The following is a 24,740-nucleotide window of genomic DNA, read 5'->3' on the forward strand; positions in this document are numbered from 1 at the left end:
ATAGAATATATACATCAATAATTATCAAATATAAACTATCTGAGAATGTAATATTTATATCTTAAAATATAGAAGAAAAAGTTATATTGAGAAATCTGATTAATTTTACTTTTAATAAACTTTAGAAAATGGATAAAAAGTTTGCAATATATCTACAAATGTGACGTATTTAAAAGGACGCTTTATCTTTATATTCAGAGAAGAATTGATTCTAAAAGGACAATTTTTATATATATTTGAAGAACAGGTTTGTTTCTTATCCACATAAAGATTAATAAGTAAGAAAAATAGATGTAGAGAAAGCTTTCATAAATATCATACTCTATCAATATATTTCTGATCATTCAATAGTAATCATTTTAAATACATCTTATCTATATAATTATATTTATTTATATTTTGTAATTTTTCAACGAAAAATAAATCATAATAAGTAATTTACACAAAAAAAGTACATTAAATAACTAAGTTTGTTATATTTTTTTTGCCCGTAAAATTATTCATTAAATATAAGTAAAAATGAAATAATAAATATTTATTATATAAATCTGCTATTAAAATTGATACATAATTTCTCAAATAAATAAATAAACCTCACACTTAAACAAAAAGACAACAAAAAAGTAGGAAATATCTATTGTTTTATCTTTATTGACTATAATATTATTATTATGTTTTGGAAATGATCTGAGCTGCAGCTATCTAAAAAGTTAAAAATTCAAAGTAAGATATGGGAAGGGAGAGGATGGAAAGATAAAGTTCGGTAGGGATTAAAAAAGAATTGGTCAATGCATTCGTGATTTCATTTCAATTTTCCTTTGAAAAAAAATATCTTTCTGCCCTAACAATGTACAAATAATGGCTTATCACGCGTTGCTGCAGAGAAAGGGGATAAAATTGGCGGTGAGATAATACAGAAATACAATTATTTTTATCACACTACTTGGTAAAAGACAAATGAGATCAACTTGTGAATTACATACATACTTTATATATTTTTTGGACGTGAAAAAATATTTTTACAAGTGTACGGATCAAGTATGTAGATTCAAAGTGTATAGCAAGCCTAGGTCTGTATCATCTTTTTATGGGTTCTATGCAGGAAAGTTAGTGGATCCATTCCCCGTGAGGGGCTGTTTCTCTATTGGAGAACAACAGTTCGAAGAACTTATAGAGTCCTCACTATTATTACTATTACTATTTGGCGCATGTTGATCATCCCCTTGAAAATTTGCTGTTGTAGTGTTATTAACCCGTATTACAGAAAACGAAGTCTCTTCATCTCCAATTTCCTCTTCTTCCCACCGAATCCCATCTTCTGGTGTTTCCTCATTTAATTCCCCGTTAGAAATACTTAAAGCTGGTGGAATAACTCCAACTATCCCTGTTATCGTTGTAGTATAAGGGTTCAGAATCCCTACTAGGTCTGAATCGCCATCCGGAGGTATCTCCGTGATTTGAGGAGGTGGAAGGTGAATTGCTGATGGATCGGGCTCTTTTTCACCCTTGAGCCAGTAGGTAGTTACTTTACCCTTACCCTTTAAGAGAAAGTACACAATTAACTTTGAAATGTAGATAATATTTTGTTGAGCAACATAAAATCCCAATAAGAAATATAAGTTAAATGAACTTTAAACTGTACAAAAAGTAAAACTAGTCCAGTATCTTATAGTATCAAATAATTAAGACAAAATACAAGTTCCTGATTTTATAATTGTATGTTCCAAATAGTAAAAAAATCCAATTTAAAATACTATAAATAGTACTGAAAAGATTTTACTGATAAGGACATTACTAGAGTTATTCAATTAAATATAATTAGAGAAATGAAAAATTTATTTTTGCATAATGTTCAGAAAAAGCTAAACACGAATACAGTAGCAATAACTTAATTTTTAAAGTTGTGTAGTAATATGATATTTTTAATCTAATTTATTTAAATATCTTAGTATAGAAACAACAAAGTTTGGAGCGAAAAAAAATTTAAAAATGTAAAAACCAATAGATTTATAAATGACACACAACAAACAATGAATTAGGTTGTTATGTAATAACTTTTTTGTAGTAAATGAAATATTGACGTGCGTATTAAAAAAAAGTATGTAAATGGACAAAGAGTATTGAGCAAATATAAGTTTGAATAGACATTTGAAATTTTGCCCTTTTGCTAAAATATTTCACATATATCTGCAATATTTTTTGAATTTATTGATATTTTTGGGACATTTCTTTATTGTAGTCTAACGAAGAAATAAAAGTAAAAGTAAAAATAAAATATTTCTGCAAAAAGAAAGGATATTTTTCGCATTTAATTAACCATTTGGTTGATTGTACACTCTTGTATGCAACTTGGTCTATTTAAAAGAATGCATTTAATAGTTAATTTAATACGATTTGTGCAAACATTTTTTTTTTCAATCCAATGTTTACACGACGAACAACTACTTTTTGTTATGATGCATATTGTATTTGGGTCACGCACTGAAAAATCACCTTCTATAATATTTAAAAAAAAATGTAAATCTGTAAAAAATAAAAATACAAAAACAATAAGCTTAAATGATTTTCAGAACATTTATGAAGAAGTTATAAATTGAAAGTAAAATTCATTCATTACTTTACATTTTTCTATGTAAAGTAAATTGACACTTTAAACATGTGAGTGCTTATGAATGAGTTAGAGGCCTTATTGTTCCTTTTTTATCTTGAAATACACATATACACGTATACACATATGTTCACATGCTCTGTATTTAAGATTATATACAAATTGTTTGCATAAATTCTAAATTCTTTAAAGTAGGTATAATGTTTAACATTAACTTTATCCAATGTAATTGCATATTACAAAAAGGTTTTTAATTTAAAAAAAAGGGGTAATTAAATAGATATTTGAAAACTCGCGCATTTTGAAGCAAGTGAGTATAAAATTGTATAATTTACTTGCACAGGTTAAAATTGGTGTAAAATAACTCGTACAAGCAAATAGTGTCCTTGCAAACACGCCCATTTCTACATCTCTACTTAATAAATATAATATGGATTATGTGCTCTTTTAAATACTTTAAAGTAAATACACTGATATTTACCTTTATATCCAAGGTACCTCTAAGTTCCAGAATGAAGGTACTGAATGAGTCTAATACTTCTTTGGTTTGAGGACTTACATGAATCATGAGAGCTAAAAATGAAAATTATTTTTTAAATTTACCCAGTAATTACATAAAAGGTGTACTGGGTTTTCAAAATATGATAAACTATAAAAGAAAAGAAAATGTTTTGCCGAGCTGTAATTAATTTCATTTTGATTTATTTTATAGATTTTGTATTGTTTTTAAAAACCTCGGTAATTTGATAAATAAAGATGGCGATTTAAGTTAAGAAAAGTGGACTATTATTTTTTTTTCATTTACACCCACAGAAATACAACGTAAATTAAGTAATACAAGTAATAACAACGTCTTGTTGCTATTTTTTCATTATTTTCTTTGGAGTAGGATCTCTATAATAATAACCCCTAAGAATCTATGATAATGCTATATAAATGTTGTCAATTAACACAAAAACAATATAAAATAAAAGCAAAAAATTGATTGATATATAAATACATCCAAATATTTAATAAAAAATATTTCGATCAAAGCAGGAGTTACAAATCAATAAATCGTGAAGAACGTTTAAATTTTCCTTTTTATTTTTATCCATCGAAAGATATTTTATGTTAAAAGTCACTTCTTTTCAGAATAACTAAATACAAATGAAAACGTCTGTTACAATTTCATAAAATGAAATGAGTGCCGAATCTTATTTTTATTTTAATGACTGGTTGATTTGTTATTGAGCTTATATCTTTACAAATGAATTAAAAATATTATCATTCAAAGAAAAGTAGACAAAATGAATACCAGTCTAACTTTTCAAATTATAAAACATGTTTATGTTACGAAAAAGGTTGGAAACTCATGATTTTTAATCTTTGTATTCAAATTTATAGGTAAAGCTGAGATACCCAAGAATGGTGGGTTATAGTAAAGAAACTTTATTTTTATTGATGTGGAAGTTTCCGAAATGCCTTTTTAAATAAATATATCAACTCTAATTATTTTGTCTTGACAATGAATTTTTGCTACTTTGAATGATATTTGCGACAGACCCAAAGCATGATTCAGAAAAGCTTGTGCGGAGAAATAAGAGATAACTTGTGGAATAATACACTTTCGGAAAAAAAAACCACTTCTGGCTTGCATTTGTGTTGACAGAATATATATCTCTGTTACTAATAACACACTCTAACTAATTAAAATTTTTTTGTAATGTATATTAATACGTTTATTATTCTTGAGTGAGGTGAAAAGTTCTTGGCCTGACACACAAATGGCTCAATAAAATATTGTGTTTCCTGCTGGGTGTAAAATTCATAGCTTTTTATGACTAGTTTCAACTGGTTTGCTCAAGAAGTTTTTTTTGTGAACTATTTCAGTAAACATCTTTTATGTTTGCTTTTTTAGTTATTAAATTTGAATATCTTAAGGTTAGAAATATCACCGTTTTGCATAGATTAACCATAAGGAAATGCATACAAAGTTGACGAAAAGTTTACAAAGACTCTGCTCCTTCCCTGCCAACTGTTAAAGATCGGGCAGATGAATATAAACCTGATCGCCTATCCTCAGAATATGAACCACATGAAGGACGACCAAAAATAGCAACTACACTGAAAATCATAAGAATGTGTACGATATCAATTTGGACTTTAGACGAGTGAAAAAATCGATATGCACATTTTTCAAAAGGTCTTGCATGAACAAATAAAGATGCAAAAGCTCTATACATGATAGGTACTACATTGACTGATTCCTGAAAAAAACAAATATGATAACAATTTGTGTAGCAATCTCTGTATCGGTTCAACCCCCAGATTTGTTACTTTTGGACTTTCATTTGTTCATAAGCATTAAGAAATTTATTTCTAGGAAGTTTTTTTTTCATTCAATTAAGATGTTTGGAGAACCTTAGTTGAATTTTTTTAAAACTTTCCAGACTCTCACTTCCGGGAAGGAATACTGATACGCGCTGGATCAAGTGTGTGGAAGTCCAGGGAGTTTATGTGGGAAAATTAAATCATTTTTTTACTAAACATTTTTGTCTTTCATTGTCAGGCCAAGAATTTTCAATTTAACCCTGGTATATTAATTTATTAGTAGTTTTTATTTATTAACTGTTCATATTAGAAATCAACTTCTAATTATTCTTTTAGTGAATGAAAAAGGTGATAACAACTGGAAGAAAATTCCTTTATCTGGCCAGTCTACTAATTATCCTAAATCGACATCTCTAAAGAAATGGTAACTTACGTTCACCCCTTGACTCCATTCGACTTGCTGTATTCACTGTATCACCAAACAGGCAGTACCTAGGCATTTTGACTCCAACAACTCCTGCACAACAAGGTCCTAATAATAATTTTAAAAAAAATTGCTACTTCTTATTAAATGGGAATTATTTGATTTACATAATTGAGAAAGAAAGTGAAAGGACATTTTTCATAGTATAAAAAAAATGAAAGCAAGTAAATTATGAATTCATAAAAACCATATATGATTCTTAACTACTCTTAGAGAGAGAAAAAAATACTGATGCCAAAATAAAATAAAACATGAAATATGGAGATTTTTTTTCGTTTTTATGAATTTTTATGTGTGTTCCTTGATAATTTACTTTTTATGAGAAATTATGATTATTTCGGCTCTTTCCACAAAATGTTTGAGTATAAAGTGTGATAAATGAATAAATTTTACCTGTATGAAGCCCAATTCGTAATTTCATTTGTTCTAAGGGTCTATGACGTATTTTAAACGTTTTGACTGCTTCCAATAAGCGAAGGGACATACGTGCAATTTCTCTAGCATGATTGAGTCCATTTTTGACAGGAAGTCCAGATACAACCATGTATGCATCTCCTATGGTTTCTACTTTGTACACATCGAAATTCTCAATTATAGAATCGAAGCAGGTATATAAATCATTTAAAAAGTCCACAATCTAGGAGGGGGAAAATAAATAATAAATATATTAACGGTATTAACTAAAAGATTTAAAGTATAAAAGTTTATTGTATTTAGTTTTGTGTTTTTTATAGGTACATCTAATTAGAATATAAAGACTTTTATTTAATTATTACTTCCAAAATAAGGAAAACTTTAATTAAATGGGCTTAAATTTTCCAGGTAGTCTATTAATATACATACAGTATTATTTTTAAGCTTTAAAAGTTCGAAAATTCGTGCAAAAAAAAAATCAGTGCTTAATTTATGAATCTGAAATCTTATTTTTTAAACTCAATCTCAAATCAAACCTGATACAAAATTAAAAAAAGATAAATATAAAAATCTAACATTCAGTCAGCATTTACTTATGAAGGAAAGCGGCTGAAGGTTTTTACAATGAAAGGAAAAGGACCTCAGAAATTCACTGAAACCTATACAACTTAATAAGACATATTGTCATAGAAGATCCAATCCGGAAACTTCGTATGTCTGGTAAATGAAATGACATGCAAAGAATTGGCAGTCAAGGTCCATATGTATCCGGAGGAATATCGAAAAGGTCTAAGGAAGAATTTATCAAAATCATAAGCAATCGATATTTAAAATGCAGAATAAAATTGGAATTTCATAGCTATCTATGTTTAAGTTGGTCCGAGATGACTAGAAAATTCAACATTTTCAGCTATGTTACCCACAGACTATACGAGTAAAAAGATAGGTCTGGGAAATTTTTACGCAGAAGCTTTGCATTGTAATTAGTGGTGAGAAAAAATGGGATATCGATCAAAGAGTTCCCCGCTAAAATAATCAAACTTTGCTTTAAACTTCCCGAAAGTTCCCTTGGACAACAATTGATATCATGTCGAGTCAACAGCCGATATTCAATGGTCTGGACAAGAGTTTTAAGCTGTGGTGATGAGGTTCCTTTGGGATTTTCATCTAAAAGGTCTTTATAGGAAGGATAAAAAGTAGATCTCGAAAACTTTAGATCTGGATGTTCAAGAATGATGGAGCTCCAATTTATACTGGCCCAAACTCTTAGGAATAGCTGAAAGAAAAAATAATATTTTCGGAAAAAACGATATGGCTTCCTTGAAGTCCAGATCCCAAATCCATAGATTTTTTTAATAGGGTCTTCTAGAAATCAAATTTTAAAGTTCATTACTAACAGAATTGGGTATCTCTCTAGAGTGCCATCGAAATCGAAGAAGCGTAAGTGAAACTTCCGAAAAAATAAATCTGTACAGCATGTAGCTCTTTCCACTTTCGTTTATTGGATGTATATGCAATTATATTGAGAAAGTTATTTTTAAAAATATACCCAGAAATATAGTTTAAAACTTTTTTTGAATTGTTTCCGAAATATAATTTTGTCTGATTAATTATGGAGTAAAATAATGACTATAAAACATATGAATGCCCCTCTTTATATACATATGTACAGAGTAGTCTAGATAATTTTTTGGCCTACAAGCAGTCTGGACCTGAACACATGCGATTCTATCTCTGAGGAAGGATCGAGAATTTGGCCTGTTCTAAGTATAATTCTTCTGTGGAGGCCCTGAAGAAGTATATTACCCTTACAATAGCAAAGACTATACTGCACTAGTGTGACCGTGCCTTCCAATGCTTGTAGTACCGTTTTGCCGAGGTTATTAAAAAAAGATTTCATCATAAATCATTGAATTTCAATAAATTTAGCCTTCAAATAAATAAATGAAAATTTGGTTCTCCCCGATCTCGTCGTTCAATGGTTTCCCAACCATCTGGAACTCCTTGTATATTAAATCTTTGTTCCTTTAAATAGGTTAAATTATAATTATCTCTTGTTAAGATATCAACAATTTTATAGTTATAAATAATTGAATCATAATTAGCTGGCTACCAACTGATTTGGACCTTTCTTATGTGTATTTCCATATGAAAGGTTGCAAGATACAATAAAGATATCAACATTCTCATTAATACGAAAAATTACAATGCATTTTGACGTCAATCATTGATGTTTCTGCTTTTTTGAACGTAGTTTGTTGAACTACATAGCTCTTATTAGACTTGTACAATTCCTAATAACTTTTAAATTATATTTTCATATTCGGGAAATGTTGGCCAATTATAAACCAATTTTAAGTATTTTTTATTTTTTTTTAAAGGAAAGATTGTGAGATACAATAAAATTAACTAAGGGATAGATATAGTCGTATACATCAAGATTAATATTATTTTCATGATCTCTATATATATCGATGTACTCATACATTATATCCAATATGTGTATCTACATAAACCTGTTCCATATGTGTATGTAATAACTAATATTGAAAATGTAGTAATTATTAAGTAGGATGTAAACTTATTTTACACACTTCATTATTTTATGAATAAAATATCCTCAAAAACTTTAAAATATCCATTAACAACTTTTAGATAAATATTTCTGATTCAAGACTTTAATTACGATAATAAATTGTTCAATAATGTATTTATCTATTTTTTGAACATACAGTAGAAAGAAAAGAATATATAATTACCTCTAAAGGTGTACTCTGAGCAGACAGTGCTGTAAATCCAACTATGTCACTAAAGTATATCGTAACAGAGTTAAATGTTTCTGCTATCACAGATTGTCCTTGAATGAGTTGACTTGCAACAGATCTGAAAAATTGGAAGAAATATAGTTAGTTCAGCTTTTTATATCTTCAAATGATACAATTATGAATTACTGTTTTTTGTTAATTAAATATTGCACTTATAAGGCAATTTAATGAGACGTCAGCATTATTGATGTTTTCATCGTGTGAGCATAAAAGCTATTTCTTATAGGAAAACTAACTATTAAGTATTATGAGACAGGAAAATGTGAATTACTGCTGTTTGTTTAGATGTCAAAATAAGATCAATTTATAAACATACTTAAATTATCTCTCTAACGCCTAACATGATCATTTATCAAATATGAATTTCTTATTTCAAATATGCTCTTACATTGCTAGATATTCATTTTTAAGAAATATATTGAATGTATTTATAAAGAATGCTCTATATGAATATCCAACGTGGTTTTTTTCCTCTCCTTTTTTTGGCAAAATTAGGGCTATTTTAAATATAATTATAGCTAGAAAATAAAAGAAGGAATTGAATTAACACAGTCCTGTAATAAATGTTTAAAAAAAATTAAAATATATATTTCCGTTCATATGTCTATTTTTGTTATTCATAGAAGATCAAATGCATAATTCTTGTTGTCCAGAAATATAAATGCTTTCATTGAGAGATAAGAAGGGCTTGATTTTTGTGTTTTATAGTATCTAGTGTGTGATTGTTTTTGTATGACTTTTTGATTTCCAGAATGTTTAACTGTTTTTAGGTATAGATCTTGGCTAGGAGTATTAATTTTGAGGTAGAATGCTTATTTATGTTAATACAACGTAATTCCTCCTAGCAATTTCATATGATATTATTTTATACTTTTTATATATCTATATATATATTCATATATGATTTAAATCAAGAAAAAAAATCCTTCTAACATCTTTAGACATTCATTAAATGATTGCTTCGATTCAATTTATTCTTTCTACTTTTTGAAAAAATAAAATAAAAGATTCTATTTTTTCTCAAATAAAAAGAGAAAAAGGGTTACGCATTTCATGTATTTGATAGAAAACATAGTGGGGACAAAAAAAAATTACAGTAGCATTACCAAATTACAAAAAATGGGATTTTTATTTAATCGAGAAAAAAACAACTAAAAACCAATTTGCACTATGAGTATCTCGCTCTCATGATAACAGCTCAAAGCGAATCCAAATTTGGATGATAAATGTACCATAGATTCTTCTCCGAGACAATATAAACTGAAAAGTCAAGGGGCTGAGGTGAGGGTCAAATGGAAGCAACCAAGAAGTAAGCCATATTGCTGTTGCCGAAGTTTAGGTTCTTTTTCCCAGTAAACACCTTTCAACAATATTTCCATCCATAATGGACTTCATGATGTTGTAAGTAATCCGGATGGAAATACAAACAATATTTGCATATTTCATAATACTTAGAACATTGCACACGCGTTGCCTATTTTGTTGCTACTCCGACATTTTTATACTTGAAGCTTTATTGAAATCGCATAATTACAAGTTACAATTCATGTTTTTTTATTTTATTTTTGACTACATTTTGATACTCCATAAGAGATTTTATTTGCTAAAGTCAATATTTGTTAGAATTACTAACTATAAATAAAGAAAAAAAATGTTTTATTTACTATACAATCGAACAATAAAATATCTTACAAATTAAAAAAAAAATTAGGCTAACTTATACTTTTTAGAAGCAAATACTCTTTAAATAACAAGGTATTAATTCACATATAAGCTTTTTGCGTAAAAAGTAAATTAATTACTTTCCTATGAAAATCATGACAAATAATAAATTATTCCAAATAAAATCTTAGCCGTATTTAAAAGTTGTATTTTGATAGTGATTCCTGATTGTTTATTACTCAAAAATTCTCAAAACTGGATTTAGTATCATTTGTTTTTTTTTCAAATTTAGTCTTTTTTTTCTTCACTAAAACATAGATTAAATATATAATAACGGAAGAAATTCCATTTAAAGTGATAAACATGGTAATTTAAAGTTTTAGCTTTAGTAAAAACATCTAGTTAAATAGTAAATTTGTAGCTAAGTAATCACCGTCATCAATAGACATCAATAAATATATAAGACAACGGTAGTATACATTAAATTTTGCTAGAAACATTCAGTATCATTATAATTGGATATGGAACTTAAATATCTAACAAATACTTTTATAAGTTCAAAGTATGAATAAAAGTATCTCCCTGTATAAAACTAATATTAACAACATTACTTTGAAGTCTTAATATGACATAATTAATAAATATTATAGTTACAATTAATAATATAACTTTGAAAAAAAAAAAAAAATGAAGCATTCAATCCATTAATCAAATTTTCGGTAACAAATATAATTCATCTTTTTTTGATAAGGTGTTACATAAGATGAAAAACTGATGTAACAAATATAAATTACATCAACGAAATATTATTAAAAAATTTCGAATTATATGAATAACTCCTGGAAAATATATTATCCGAGCAAACTTGCATTAATTCTGATTAGACATTTCAAATTCATAGTCAAACTTGTTGCCATTACATTTTAGCTTAAATTAAAAAAAGGTAAAATCAGCTTAAAATGAATTTGGAATAATTATATTCCCAATTCCCTAACGAACAGATAGATAAAAAATAAAAACGACAGTTCAAACGAGTAACAAAGTTGGTTACTTTTTTTTTTTTACATTTCTAAGGGAAATGTTAAAATATATAATGAAAAATACCTTGTCTTACAAGTTCAAGTTCTAATAATTACATACATTTTCATAATTTCATTGTTGACTTGTTTTATGTATTACAAAAAAGTTATAATTTTCTAAAGATAATGAGCAAGTAAAAGTTTTTGAACTAAACACTTTTTTTTCATAAAATTTCAATTAATTCCAATTATATTTCTTACTTCAAAGAGCTAATGATGATTTGAGAAGTTATGACTCAAATAATAATAAAAATATATTAGGGAATAGTCTTACTTAGGTAAAAGTTCATATAAGAGATCTTCGCATTTACGTTTTTCTTCCAAATAATCTGCAGTCCTTTCTTCCACAAGAGCCTCCAAGTTGTTTGCATATTGTTCCATTCGAGATAGTAAATTATCCAAAATGTTTCCACTTTCATTGTCTCTGAAAACGTAAAAATATAATTAAAAACTTTGTATGTATATTAATTTTACTCTGAAACTCAAGTATTGGGTTAAATTCTATTACATTTTATTATTTAATTGAAATTAACTATTTGTGATTTAAAAAAAAAATAATTGTAGCTTATTAGTTAAGTGTTCACTTGTTTATTATAGTTTGAAGTCAAGGACTAGCAGCGAGGCAATGTGGAACACGATTTTTGGGTTAAAAAAAACAAAAAAACATATTGATTTTTGATTATTTGAAATATAAACTTTCGATAAAATCATTTTTTTCGCACTATACCAATAAATACTATTATTTATCAATAATTACTACTGTACTAACTTTCCCAGTCAATGGGGTAAATTGGCTCAAATAATACTCAAATTTCTACCAAAATAGTAGCAAATATGTTACGTAATTGGTGGGAAAATTGTACATTAATTTGGACAGCACAAAAAATAAACCCTCAGATCTGTTTTATGAGAGTAATATCTGTTTTATGAGAGTAATACGGCAATAAATTATTAAAAGTCCGCCAACGTGAAATAAGCCTTGTTTACTTAATATTAGTTTGTTAAGATACACTAGGAAGATGCGAACCATTGTGTTTTTTGCTGCTTTTCTGTAGACCGTTTGTTTATTTTATTTTTTTATTTCCTCATGTTTTATTAGTCCCACTATTCCATATAATTTTTTTTTAATATGAATTAATAAGTATCTTTCATTTCTTAAAGTGTTAATGTCTTCGAGTATATTAAAAACACTTTATGCATGAATAAATTAGTGGGTATTATCTACATATAATATGGGCAATACATCATTCAAATAAGCTAGTTTAGATAGTTAAACGTATTTAGGAGTATTAAAGACACGATTAAAAGGTATTATGATTATTATTTATACTTTCAAGTAAAAAATAAAACAAAGGATATTTATTTAACGTTTTTGGTGTTTAATCATTTATAAAAGTTTGTGATACTTGTAGATAGCTCCCATTTCTTCGAAAGGCTATAATTTCTTTCCATTATGACAAAGAGTAATATTTAAATATAAATAATACTCTGATCTAAACGAAACTGTTATTTTCTATTTTCGAGTTCTATTAATGAACATTTTTTTATTGTGTAAATATACATGTCTACAATGTATGTTCATAATATTCTTACAGAACCATCTTATCATATAAAACAATTATAATTATAAATAATAAATTTTTATTTAAAGGAAGTGAAGATAATGTTAGTTAGACATACCATATACATAGACAGCTCTTAATGTGTCATTTGTATGTAAAATCAACAAAAAAAGACATTCAAAATGATATGTTAAAGAAGTGTTACCTCATTTAAAACAAAATCAAAGCTTTTCTTAAATATTCACTAATTTAATTCATCTAATTGAAGAAAATATAGTTAGCATTCATCAAAAGTATTATTTACACTTACAACATCAAAAGTATTATTTACACTTACAACATAAAAAGGACCAATTTCAACCTTATCATGAATCGAAATTTTATTAATTTTTTTTAAAGACATGCACGATCAAACAGGAGTAAAAATCATTTGATGACAATTTTTGGAAATAATTTTAGATCTGTAAAGTGCATGATTAAAAAGTAAATGAATAATAAAAAGCTGATAAGAGAAGGAAAAACAAATTTATAAGTGAGCCAACCAACAAAGATTATTTATGGGAGTTAGGTCCAGGTACTGGCACAGGTATTACAAAACCTTAATTTGATTCTTTTTGAGCCACTCCTTTGTTGTCATGGCTGTCTATTTTGATTTCTATTTCTATTACACGACCATTCCTATACTTGACGGTGGGGATAGTGTTCTTGGGTCGTACTTAGCATTTTTCTTACTTCCAAGACTTTTTTTGTTGTAAATATATTGTCTTGTACCGTTAAAGCGTACCTACTACGTATGTAGTTGAATTGACTACGCGCTTGGGAAAAATTATTTGCTGCCACTAAATAGACGTATAAAGTAGCGAAAAACAACCGTTAGACCGAGGAAACACAAGTTTTTGCAAGATATAACTTTTCATATGACGTCACTTTTCCATTTTTCATTCATCCTCACTCGGTCTTACAGAAAAAACAATAAAGTATGTTATTATACTGGATGTTTGATTGTATGCCCTCTAATAAAAACACAGACGGGTATTTATGTCAAAAACGTGGACAAATACGGACTTTCGACATAAAGTATAAGTTGTGTAGAATTTAAAGTTACTTACCTAAGATTAAGTTTCGTTCTGATCAAACCAGATTCATCGGCTTCAAATAAGTTGATATTTTCTAATTGGACTCAAAAAATTAAAAATCCAAATAACAAATTGTAATAACGGAAAAATTGACTAGGTATATTGAATACGAATTGAACAAGTGAAGTAGGAAGAGGAATAGTGAGTAAGTCTTATTATGTATCTTCATAATGGTTGACGGAGGAACATATTTCCAATTATCTTATTATAATGGCCAAAGGTGGGAGAGAACCTCACATGTTGTTTATCATCAAGTTTTACTAAATTTTGGAGTCATTTAAGGCTCAAAATATTATATCTATACGGGTACGTCCTAGAACATTATGTTATTTGTATATATGGATGTCAAATACAACTCCTTAGTTAAAGGAAATTATTGTAATACTAATATTTTAACTTATACTGAATCAGTGGAACTCTGTCCACCCATATTAAAGGAACAATAGAAAAATAGATGCCCTTAAAATGATGGACTTTTTACTTGTTTGTCAGTGAGGAGATTTACAAAATTGGCAAAGGGGTTTCTCCATTGTATGTTCGATAGTATTATAAAATTCCGTTATTCGTGTTTTAATGATTTAAAATGGAATTATTCCAAAATCAATTTGAAGTCATATACAATGTTTTGATTACACTTTGCTATAAAATTCAGGTTTAGTAGCCCTGTTGGCTTAGAAACATATTTATTATAATTAATTTAGTCGTAAAACACGAAAACGACCTCATAAACATTGAACTGACAAACGTTTTGCATTTAAATCATTTTTTAAATATTACGTTTTTAGAAAATAATTTTAATTTAAAGGACTATTTGAACGTGTAAAAATATATATATGAAGAAAAAAAAACTTTTCTAGTATGTAAAAGATTAATGATTTGATCTATATACTTTTTTAAATTTTAGAATACCTTATTTTCTCTTGATTACAAATCTTAATGAAAAGTTTCTTATCATACAAAAATCAAGCTAAAATAATGATCATTTTCATGGAGTGTTAATTTTTTTTTGTGTTCAATTGCTGTATATTATAATTAAAGTTAAAGCTAATTTTTTTTTTAAAACTACAAAAGAAAATTCAATTTTGATTATTTTTTCACTTTAATTTTTAAATTTCTTAAATTATGAAATAAGCAATGCAAGGTTACTTAAAAAGTTTGGAAATCAAATATGACTAGTTCGATGATTGTACTTATATGGAGGAAACATTAATATTTTTAATTGATCAAATTTTACCCACACACTTTTATATAATAATCTATTAATGAACCATAATTGACCATGAATGATTACTGTCATAAACAGAGAAAACCCCGCTTTCATAATATTTATTAATGTATACTATAAATTATGGGTTAATTTCATTTGAGTACATTTTTATGACAGTATAGTCAGTGGCTTACTTAATCAAAGTTTCTCTTTTTCCTCATTGGAACACAATTGCGGATGTATTTTTTTTTGATATTTGTAATGTGTATCTATGTATAAAGATCGAATAAAAAGTTATCTTACTGAAAAAATGAAAATAAAGCTTAATTTAAATTTATTATTACTTGAAAGTTCAAAAATACAAATATACATTTATGTTTATTATAATAAATATTATATATATAATGATTAACTCTTCATATTTTGCTTTATAGAATAGTTAACTTTGAAAAGTTTGCCTTAAGACAACTACATGCTATATTAATTTAAGAAAAACATATGTAAAATATAAATTGATCTCACTTGTTTAACAATTTTTTTCAAACTAATGTTAAAAAGCTTCTTTCGTTTAAATGAAAGTTGAAAATAAATATATGTATACATGAAAATTCGTATCTGTTTATGCTATTCAGATATCTTTGATCTTCAGAGATATTTTATCTTAGTAAGAGGTTATTGTGCTTTTGGATCTCATCGCCTTTAATGGAAGTATCATTTTTAAAGCGAATATCCATTAACATCAAAATCTGTGACTTTATCATCCATTGGTTCAAATAAATATCAATTACTCTATATCTTATATCGAATTTACTTCCCTTTTCTATCACAGTGAATTTTTTTATACGGCTGAACTATTACCTTAACTCTGGGCCCTTCCTGCCTTGCTTATGAATTCCTTAATATTTTAAAAAAGAGAGACACAAAAGATTCTAAAACATAACGTGCCTCTACCTAATCAATATTTTTATCTGCGATTCATATTCAACTCTGTAAATATATGCATAAATGATATCTTAACTCCAGTAGACAAATATTATATGTTTATATAGAAATTTCAAAAGTTATTGAGTCGATAATCCCATTTTGAATTACTAAATTGTTTGATACTATAACAGAATATCATTCTAAGGAAGATATATAATCTCCATATATGTATATGAAAATTGCCAATTATGCTAAATAATTACTTCAACAAATTTATGTTTTTACGAGGTCTTTTTTTAAACTAATAGAAAAACACTTTTACTTCTTGTAAATTATTTATGTTGGATGTAATGAAGATCATTTTTTTGATAGGATTATCTTTTTTTTTCAGTGGCATTTTAAACTGCATAGTAAAAAAAGAATTATTAGCAGTAAATGATAATATTTCCAAATATAAAATATAGAAAGTCAATTAGAGTGAAAAGTTAAGGGTCAAAATTGATTTTTTTTAAATACCCCACAAAATTCACGAAAAACAATACAAAGGATTGAAAAGGCTCCATATCGCAATTACGCATAGTTCTATCGATAATAAACCTATGGCTCTATAAAAAAGAATCTTTATTCTTAATGAAATAATTAATAATAACTTTATACAAAATATATTTTGTTTTGAGTAATTTGTATTGTATTTTTACTCTTTTTAAAAGTCTGGGAGACCTTTTTACAAAAAAAATAAATAAATTAGTAACCCACATTAAGTTTATTTGTTAATTAAAAATTTGGTATAAAATTTAAGTATGAATTTATAATTTACATATTATGATTTAATCTTGAGAAAATTTAAAATAAACGTAAAAATGCCAACATATTTTATGGTTTTTAAATAAAAAGAAATAAATCTTCAGTTTTTTTCAATTGTTTTTAAATCAAAGTAGTTTACATAAAAAGTAAATAATGAAAGTTACATTTGCATAAAAGTATTTGTTTCTTAAATGTCTAGTTCATCTGCAATATTGATTTTTATTCAATTTTATTGTAAAAAAAATGAAGAAGAGATTGATAATAAAACATATACAACTTTATTGCTTACCTATTTATAATCATAAATTTTTTTTAATAATTTTTATTTCAAGATTTAAAAAAAAGTATCACCAAACCTCGAAATTAGAAAAAAATTAAATAAATATTGCAACTGAACTTACCCATTACATCCAATTTTTTTATACAAATAAAACCTGTTTAGTTTATTCTTGCAAAGAATAACTTAAACATGGTAACAAAATCAATAAAAAGGGTTGCTTTTTATTTCTCAAAAGTTGCTTAAAATCTTTAAAAAGGTACAACGAAAATTCAAATCCAAAGATTTCCAAAATGAGATTTAATACGGACAACTAATTACAGATTCGTGATAAACCCGTCAAGTACTATTATAATTCAATATGGTAACAAATTGCTTAGTTTTTTGATTTGTGAACCTATAAATTATTAATTTTAATATGATTTATAGTTATAAATTTTATTTATGTTTATCGAATTTATTCAATCTTCATGACACAATATTTTAACTATAATTGATTATATTCTTCATAGCTACCAAAAGATATAAAAACGAATATATTTTTTTACTTGTTAGAATAAATGAAAAATTTATTTGAATGTTAAAAATATATGTAAGTATATTTTTTTGACTTTATTAATGTCCAAAGTGGAAAAAAGAGTACAGTATACAAATATTTTTTGATAGATAATATTCAGAGAAGTCCTTTTCACACATACATTATGATGTTAAAGGAAAATAAATTCAATAATCATATTTCCTTTTACTATTTATGATAAATAATGTAGTAATATTTTGTGTTATGCGACATATTTGTATTTTATAAATTATGAATTCAATTTAAAGAAAGAAAAAACGAAAAAGACAAAATAGATTTATTATTAAATAATCAAAATGATTGTTTCCTAAGATAATGATTTTTAAAAAAGAAATATTTAAGTTAGGGAAAACGAATTTAAGTATGCACATTTTGGCATTTATAGAGCCAATGCTTTGATGTATTTGTCGAAGTCTTTTTAAAAAATATATTGTTAAAGGAAATGACAAAATAAATTGTATCATTATTGACTGATAAATATCCTTCGAACACTAGCTTGTAATATTATAGTTGCTCATAGTCATTGCTTTATTCTACGATCAAATTAAGGTGCATTTAGTAGAATATAAGCTCTTAATTCTTAACATTACTTTAATTTTTTTCAATCCGTCTCAAATCGTTTAAGCAAATGTCAAAATGTATTTGATATTTTAAAGATTTTTTGACGGCTATTGTTTTGATATGGATAAGTATGCATTATGTTGAAAGACTATTTTTTAAAGAATTGAAGACTATTTTTTAATGTATTTATAATGTTTTAAATTTAAATAATGTTTAATTCTGTTAGAAAATGGAGCTACTTTATTCAGAGGTTAATTGATCCAAAGCTATGATATTTAGTCAATAGTTTAGAAAATATTTTCGGAAAATAAAACTTCTTCATTTGTATTATTTTATCTTTTAGGAACCTTTTGTGTTTGTTAAAAAAGGTTTTTTTTTAGTTTGCAAGAATGAAAAATTTAAGAGAAGTATGGATAACTTAAAATATCATTCAACTATACATTTAATACTAATAGGGAATCAGGTAGCCAGACTATATTTTTTTTCTAATTAGCAATCAAATCAGTGCGTAAATGATGGTTGCACTCATTGGTTTCCACTATTTTATTCAGATTTTTACCAATTGTCTTTGCAAAACCTGGTGCATCTTTGACATCAAAACTACGAAACGGAATCAACAAAATCAAAATTGCCTATGCTTCGTTCTTATAACATCAAGCCCATGAACACTTTTCACATTTTCAGACTCATGGCTTGTGTTTTGCTTACATAAAGAAAAAAAATGATAAATACGACGATTTCTAATTTGTGGAAGTTCATCTTGGTCGTGCGCTCAAAAAATACTAAGTCAAACAATCAAAAAAAACTCTTTAGACAGCTTTTTTATTAAAAAATCTTATTTTTTCTAGCGGCATCTAGCGTGGACTGATTGCACTTATACAACACGAGATACACATTACGAAAGCCATTTATTGAAAATAAAGATTTCTTTTTTCCACATCTATTATAATGGGAATACGTTTTTCTTAAATAAAATTTTGTTTAGTTACTTTCTGTAAAATGGCCTACATTTAACTAGATGACGTAACATAAAAACGATTTATATACTAGGTTTATTAAAAAAAGTAAGGTTGATAATTAAACTCGTGGGCAAAAAATATATGGTATATTAGATTTTTTTATGTTAGTATATTAAAAAAAACACTTATAGTTATTGTTAAGAGCTCTATAATATGTTACATTTGTTTATGAGAGAAGATATTGGTTAAATTTATTTTTTGTGTTCGGCTATGTTTTGCTTTACGTTTAAGGGTCTTCGATTTGGACGATTAGGCTTCGGTTTTGACATCATAACCATATACTTATGACTCGTTACAAGTCGTGACCCTGTAGAGATAATAAGGATTATTGTTGACGTCTATCAATAGTTCATTAGTAATGCTTATTCGACTATTATTTTTGTCAAATTAAGCTGTTTCGGAACACACTTCTCTGACACTCGTCTCATGTCCAAAACATTCGAAAAAATTGCATGGCACGAGCCAACCGAAATGTCAATAACCTCAATTATTTCTCTGATAGTAATTTCATTATTTTCAAACAACACATATCTTCACCTTATCAACGTGTTTGGGAGTCCAGAGCAAGGATTGTCAGTCGCATCTTCCGTCCATCTTGGAAGAGTTTGTACCACTTATAAACATTTTCTTTCTCAAAAAGGTACCACCGTATGTTACTATCAACATTTCCAGTGTTTTTGGAGTTCTTAATTTCATAAATTACACAAAATGTCATGTATATTGTTTAATCCCTGTTTTTTAAATCAAAAAATCTCCGAACATACAAAATACTTAATACTGTTATGCATCTTACAAAGAAACTAAACAAATAATATAGTTTTGAACAATGAATTTATGTTATTTCTTTAATGTAATATAAAATATCAAAATATCTAGCATCCCACATATGTTTTCTATGAAATTTGAAAAGTCACCTTACTGTGGGAACACACCTCATAGTCATTAAAGCTATAGAGTGATCCTTATTGTAAATCCAAATCTTCACTTCGAAAAGTAAATACATTATAAACTAAAATTCCCTAGGTGTTAAACCATTGTCCAAAAAATATCATACTATTTTTATTAAGTCCTTCCTTACTTCCAACTGTTCTTTATCCACACCATTGGATCCAAAAATTTATGACTCCTGAATTAATGATTATTATACATAAAAGAAATATCATGATCATAATTCTCTTTGATTTGGTTTTTAATGAAATAATATATAAAGGATATTTTTCATAAAAGTAATCTAATCGGATATAAAACTCTTAGTTATTCTTAAAACATATCCCATTTTGATATTATTAAGAAAGTCATATAATTAATTAAACTAATACAAATGAAGAAGTTTTATTTTTTCCGAAAAATATTTTCTAAACTATTGACTGAATATCATAGCTTTGGATCAATTAAACTCTGAATAAAGTAGCTCAATTTTCTAACAGAATTAAACATTATTTAAATTTAAAACATAATAAATACATTAAAAAATGGTCTTTAATTCTTTAAATAATAGTCATTCAACATCATTCATACTTATCCAAATCACAACACTAGGCGCCATAAAATCTTTAAAATATCAAATACATTTTGACATTTCCTTAAACGATTTGAGCAGGATAGAAAAAACTAAAGTAATGTTAAGAATTAAGAGCTTACATTCTACTAAATGCACCTTAATTTGATCGTAGAATAGAGCAATGACTATGAGCAAGGCTTTCACTTTATTTTAACTTACCTTAATATATATATAGGTATTTATGTTTTATGCAACTGTGAGCACTTTAACTTTTCAATGAATAATTTTTTAGATAAATAAAACTACCATTTTAATCATTGTGTAATTATTCTTATCACGCTAAATGTAAATTCTTCATTTAATATACTTTATTTCATTTAATATTTGCTACTTAAAAAGTTAATAATTAAAGTTTGAACATTTTGAATTTTAAATTTCAACAATATATAATTTATTATGTAACAATAATATAAAAAACAATAAAACTTTAACAAATTAACACTATAAGATAGATGTGTCTCTGAGCTGTCTTAATCATTAATGTAGCCGTCCTTAGTGGCAATGATGGCTACCAGATATAGTCTGTAGAAATATGGAACTGAGACATCAAACTAATTTTTAATTGAGACTATAATTTCAATTTTCATATATTCAAGTGTAGTCAAATTTCGATAAAGAAAAATACTTTTTTTCGACTGAAAAGTTTACTAAATCCGGATATTCCTTATATTTAGATAACCACAACATTTAGATACTTATGTAAATAAGAATTTTGAAATTTCATATTTTGAGGCATCGACTGTTTGATTAGATCCTGTTTTTGATAGATAATCGAATATTTTAACTGAAACTTTCAGAAAATGTATTTTTGGGATAATCGAATATTTTAACTGAAACTTTCAGAAAAAGTCTTTTTTGGGGCTCTCATTATAGGTATCCGTATGGATTAAAAATCAATATGAAATAAACCTAAAAAAAATAATTACACAGTGAATAAAAGTTAGTGCCAGCTTATCATTTTATTTAAAGTTCAAATATCTACTGATTATATTCTTGATAAATCATAATAATAAAAAGTACAAAAAGAAGAAGTGATCAACTTGATCAAATCAAACTTCAACAGTACTCACCTCCTTGGACGAAAGAAAAAGAGAAGAAAAAAAGAACAACCCTGTGCTCTTTTTTTTTCTTACCGTCAAGTACAAATGAATATAAGCAATACATCACAAAAACAATATAAACATAAAAACCACATTTAATAATTTATAAAATGGATCTTGTAACACACACAGTTGGAGATTCTGGTAGGATCTTGGCTATTCCAAAAGCAGGCCAATGCCTATTTTTGGTCTGACACACTGATGTCAGGTACTCCAAGTACAAACAAGATCCAGCTACTGTACTACAGGTGATATTAAGAATTGGGATCACTTCTGGCCACCTCGTATACCGATCCATTATAGTCAGGGCATAGTGCTGTCCTTTGACGAGTGTGAACGGGCCAATTATATCAATGTGAATGAAGGCATGTCCTGCTGATGGTGGATCGAAAGAGGAAGTGGGGTTGGAGGTTTGAAAAGGCTTCGTTTGTTGACATACGATGCCTTCTTCAGTAAAATTTTTAATATCAGAACGTAATTTAGGCCAAGCGTAGAAAAGTAATACCCTTCTTAAAGTCTCTTTAAATCCCGGAGGATTATCTTTGTGGTTTGAATGAATATTTCGTCGGCTAATTTCTGAAGAGGACATAACGACACAAAAGAAGTGTTTGTTCCCGAAGCCTGGATGGAATGTTTCAGAAATACACTTGAGACAAGGTTTAACTTTACAATTTAACAATTTAGGGTCATTGAGTCTTTGATTTTCAATGACATCTTCAAGAAAATTGGTATTTAATTTGATGTTGTTGACATTTCTTGAAAGAATATTCGCGGTTTGGTTTAATTTTCCTGAAACATGCTCAATCCTGGAATTAAACTCTGCTACATATGCAAATGTACGGAGTTGTTTTGGAGTCCAGGAGGGATTGCGGGTGTCTATTGGCGATACTAAAGGCTTATGATCTGTGAATACTCTAAAAAATTGTCCATGTAATGCCCAAAGAAAATGTTTAATGCTTTCCTTAATAGCAAGTAATTCCCTATCACAAGTTGAATATTTCTTTTGCATTTCAGATAAGGCTTTAGACCAAAATGCTAGTGTTTGCCAGCGACAATTCACTTTCTGTTCCAGAACGGCTCCCATTCCAGTATCATACGCATCTGTTGCAAGGGCTAAAGGTAGCGAGGTTTCCCGGAATGAAAGTTGATTACTTGATGATAAACGGTGTTTTATACCTTGAAATGCCCTGTCACATTCACCATTCCATATGAATTTAAATTTTTTCTTGAAAACTGGATATAAAATCAATATACATTTTGACAAATTTTTGATGAATTGTGAATAGAATTGAGCCAGGCCTAAAAATCTCTGTAAATCATTTTTCGATATGTGAGATGAAATTCTTGCAATAGCTTCAACTTTCGATCTAAGAGGTTTAAAGCCCTCCAGTTAAATAGAATGTCCAAGGAACTCAACAGAGTCCCTGAAAAACTCGCATTTTTTTAAAAGAAAGTACCAAGCAGGCTGCAACAAAACTGCATTTATGTACTACCAATGTTCATCCCTTGTCCGAGAAGCAATCAATATATCATCAAGATACATGAAGACATTTTTAATACCCCTCAAAACAGAGTAGATGATTCGTTGGAATGTCTGAACAGCGTTTTTAAGCCTTAACGGCATTCTCAAGTACTCATACAAACCAAATGGCGTAATGATAGCCTTTTTACTGATGGAGTCTTCACTCATGGGTATTTGATTGTAAGCTCTGTGCATGTCCATTCTACTAAAAAATATCATCCCTCTTAGGTTGGCCACGAAATCTCTTAAATTTGGAAGAGGATATCCATCAACATTCGTCTTGTTATTTAATTGACAATAATCACCACACATTAGCCAGCCTCCTTAGGCTTTAGGTACTACATGAATCGCTGATGAAAATTTGAAGAACTCCATCAATTTCTTTTTTTACAAAATTGAGTTTAACACCATCCAGCTTGCGGGATTTTGCAAACCAGGGAGGGACCTTAGTTGATGTGATGTTCAACTCCATGAGCTGGGTAAGATTCAGCGAATTTTTTATTGTCGAAAACTTCAGGGAATTGAGGCTGAACCCATTGGGCTTCTGATAATTCTGAAATGACACATGGATCATTAAAAAATATTTTCTTGTTGAATAGGTCAATATTAATTTTGTAGAAATGAAGAAAATCAGCCCCAAAAATAAGGTGGCCTCTAGATAAACAATACATTTCCATTGGAAAGTTTCTATATTTTCTATTTGTACCCTTAGAGTTTTAGTACTGAGAACTTCTACTTAATTCCCTCCATAACCAAAGATAGGTGGCATTTTAACAAGAATGAAATCTTTACAATTCGTTGGGGATATAACGGATACCTGGGTACCCGTATCTACAAGAAAATTAACTAATAATTAATTAATAAGAAATCTGAAGGATTATTTAATGCCTCGTTCCCATCCAACCGAGGACAATGTAGTTTTTTTTAATCAATGAATTAAAATGACAATAAGGGCCAGAGCACACCGTTCCATTCAAACCAAATTTTGAATGATCTTAACATACTTTTTTAAATTTCGGGGATGTTGAGGACTTAGAAAAAGCTCCACTAGGTCTCTTCTTAATAAAAGGTGCGACAGTGGGAGAAAAAGATGGATCCGGACAGA

General features: G+C 27.6%; 1 protein-coding gene across 1 annotated transcript in view; it reads right to left on the reverse strand.

Annotated features, from left to right (window-relative positions):
• Positions 1 to 309: 309 nt before the first annotated feature.
• The window catches only part of LOC121120605 (atrial natriuretic peptide receptor 1), a 339,724-nt gene continuing 315,293 nt past the window's right edge, over positions 310 to 24,740 (reverse strand). The window contains exons 17-22 of the mRNA XM_071889625.1: positions 11,660 to 11,809; positions 8,579 to 8,702; positions 5,799 to 6,042; positions 5,355 to 5,453; positions 3,090 to 3,181; positions 310 to 1,538 (exon numbers count right to left, since the gene is read on the reverse strand). Of these exons, the coding sequence (XP_071745726.1) occupies positions 1,095 to 1,538; positions 3,090 to 3,181; positions 5,355 to 5,453; positions 5,799 to 6,042; positions 8,579 to 8,702; positions 11,660 to 11,809 (1,153 nt within the window). The 3' untranslated portion in view covers positions 310 to 1,094. The remainder of the gene's footprint in view (positions 1,539 to 3,089; positions 3,182 to 5,354; positions 5,454 to 5,798; positions 6,043 to 8,578; positions 8,703 to 11,659; positions 11,810 to 24,740) is intronic.

This window comes from Lepeophtheirus salmonis, chromosome 6 (genome assembly GCF_016086655.4).
Source record: "Lepeophtheirus salmonis chromosome 6, UVic_Lsal_1.4, whole genome shotgun sequence".
In the NCBI taxonomy this organism is placed as follows: domain Eukaryota; kingdom Metazoa; phylum Arthropoda; class Copepoda; order Siphonostomatoida; family Caligidae; genus Lepeophtheirus; species Lepeophtheirus salmonis.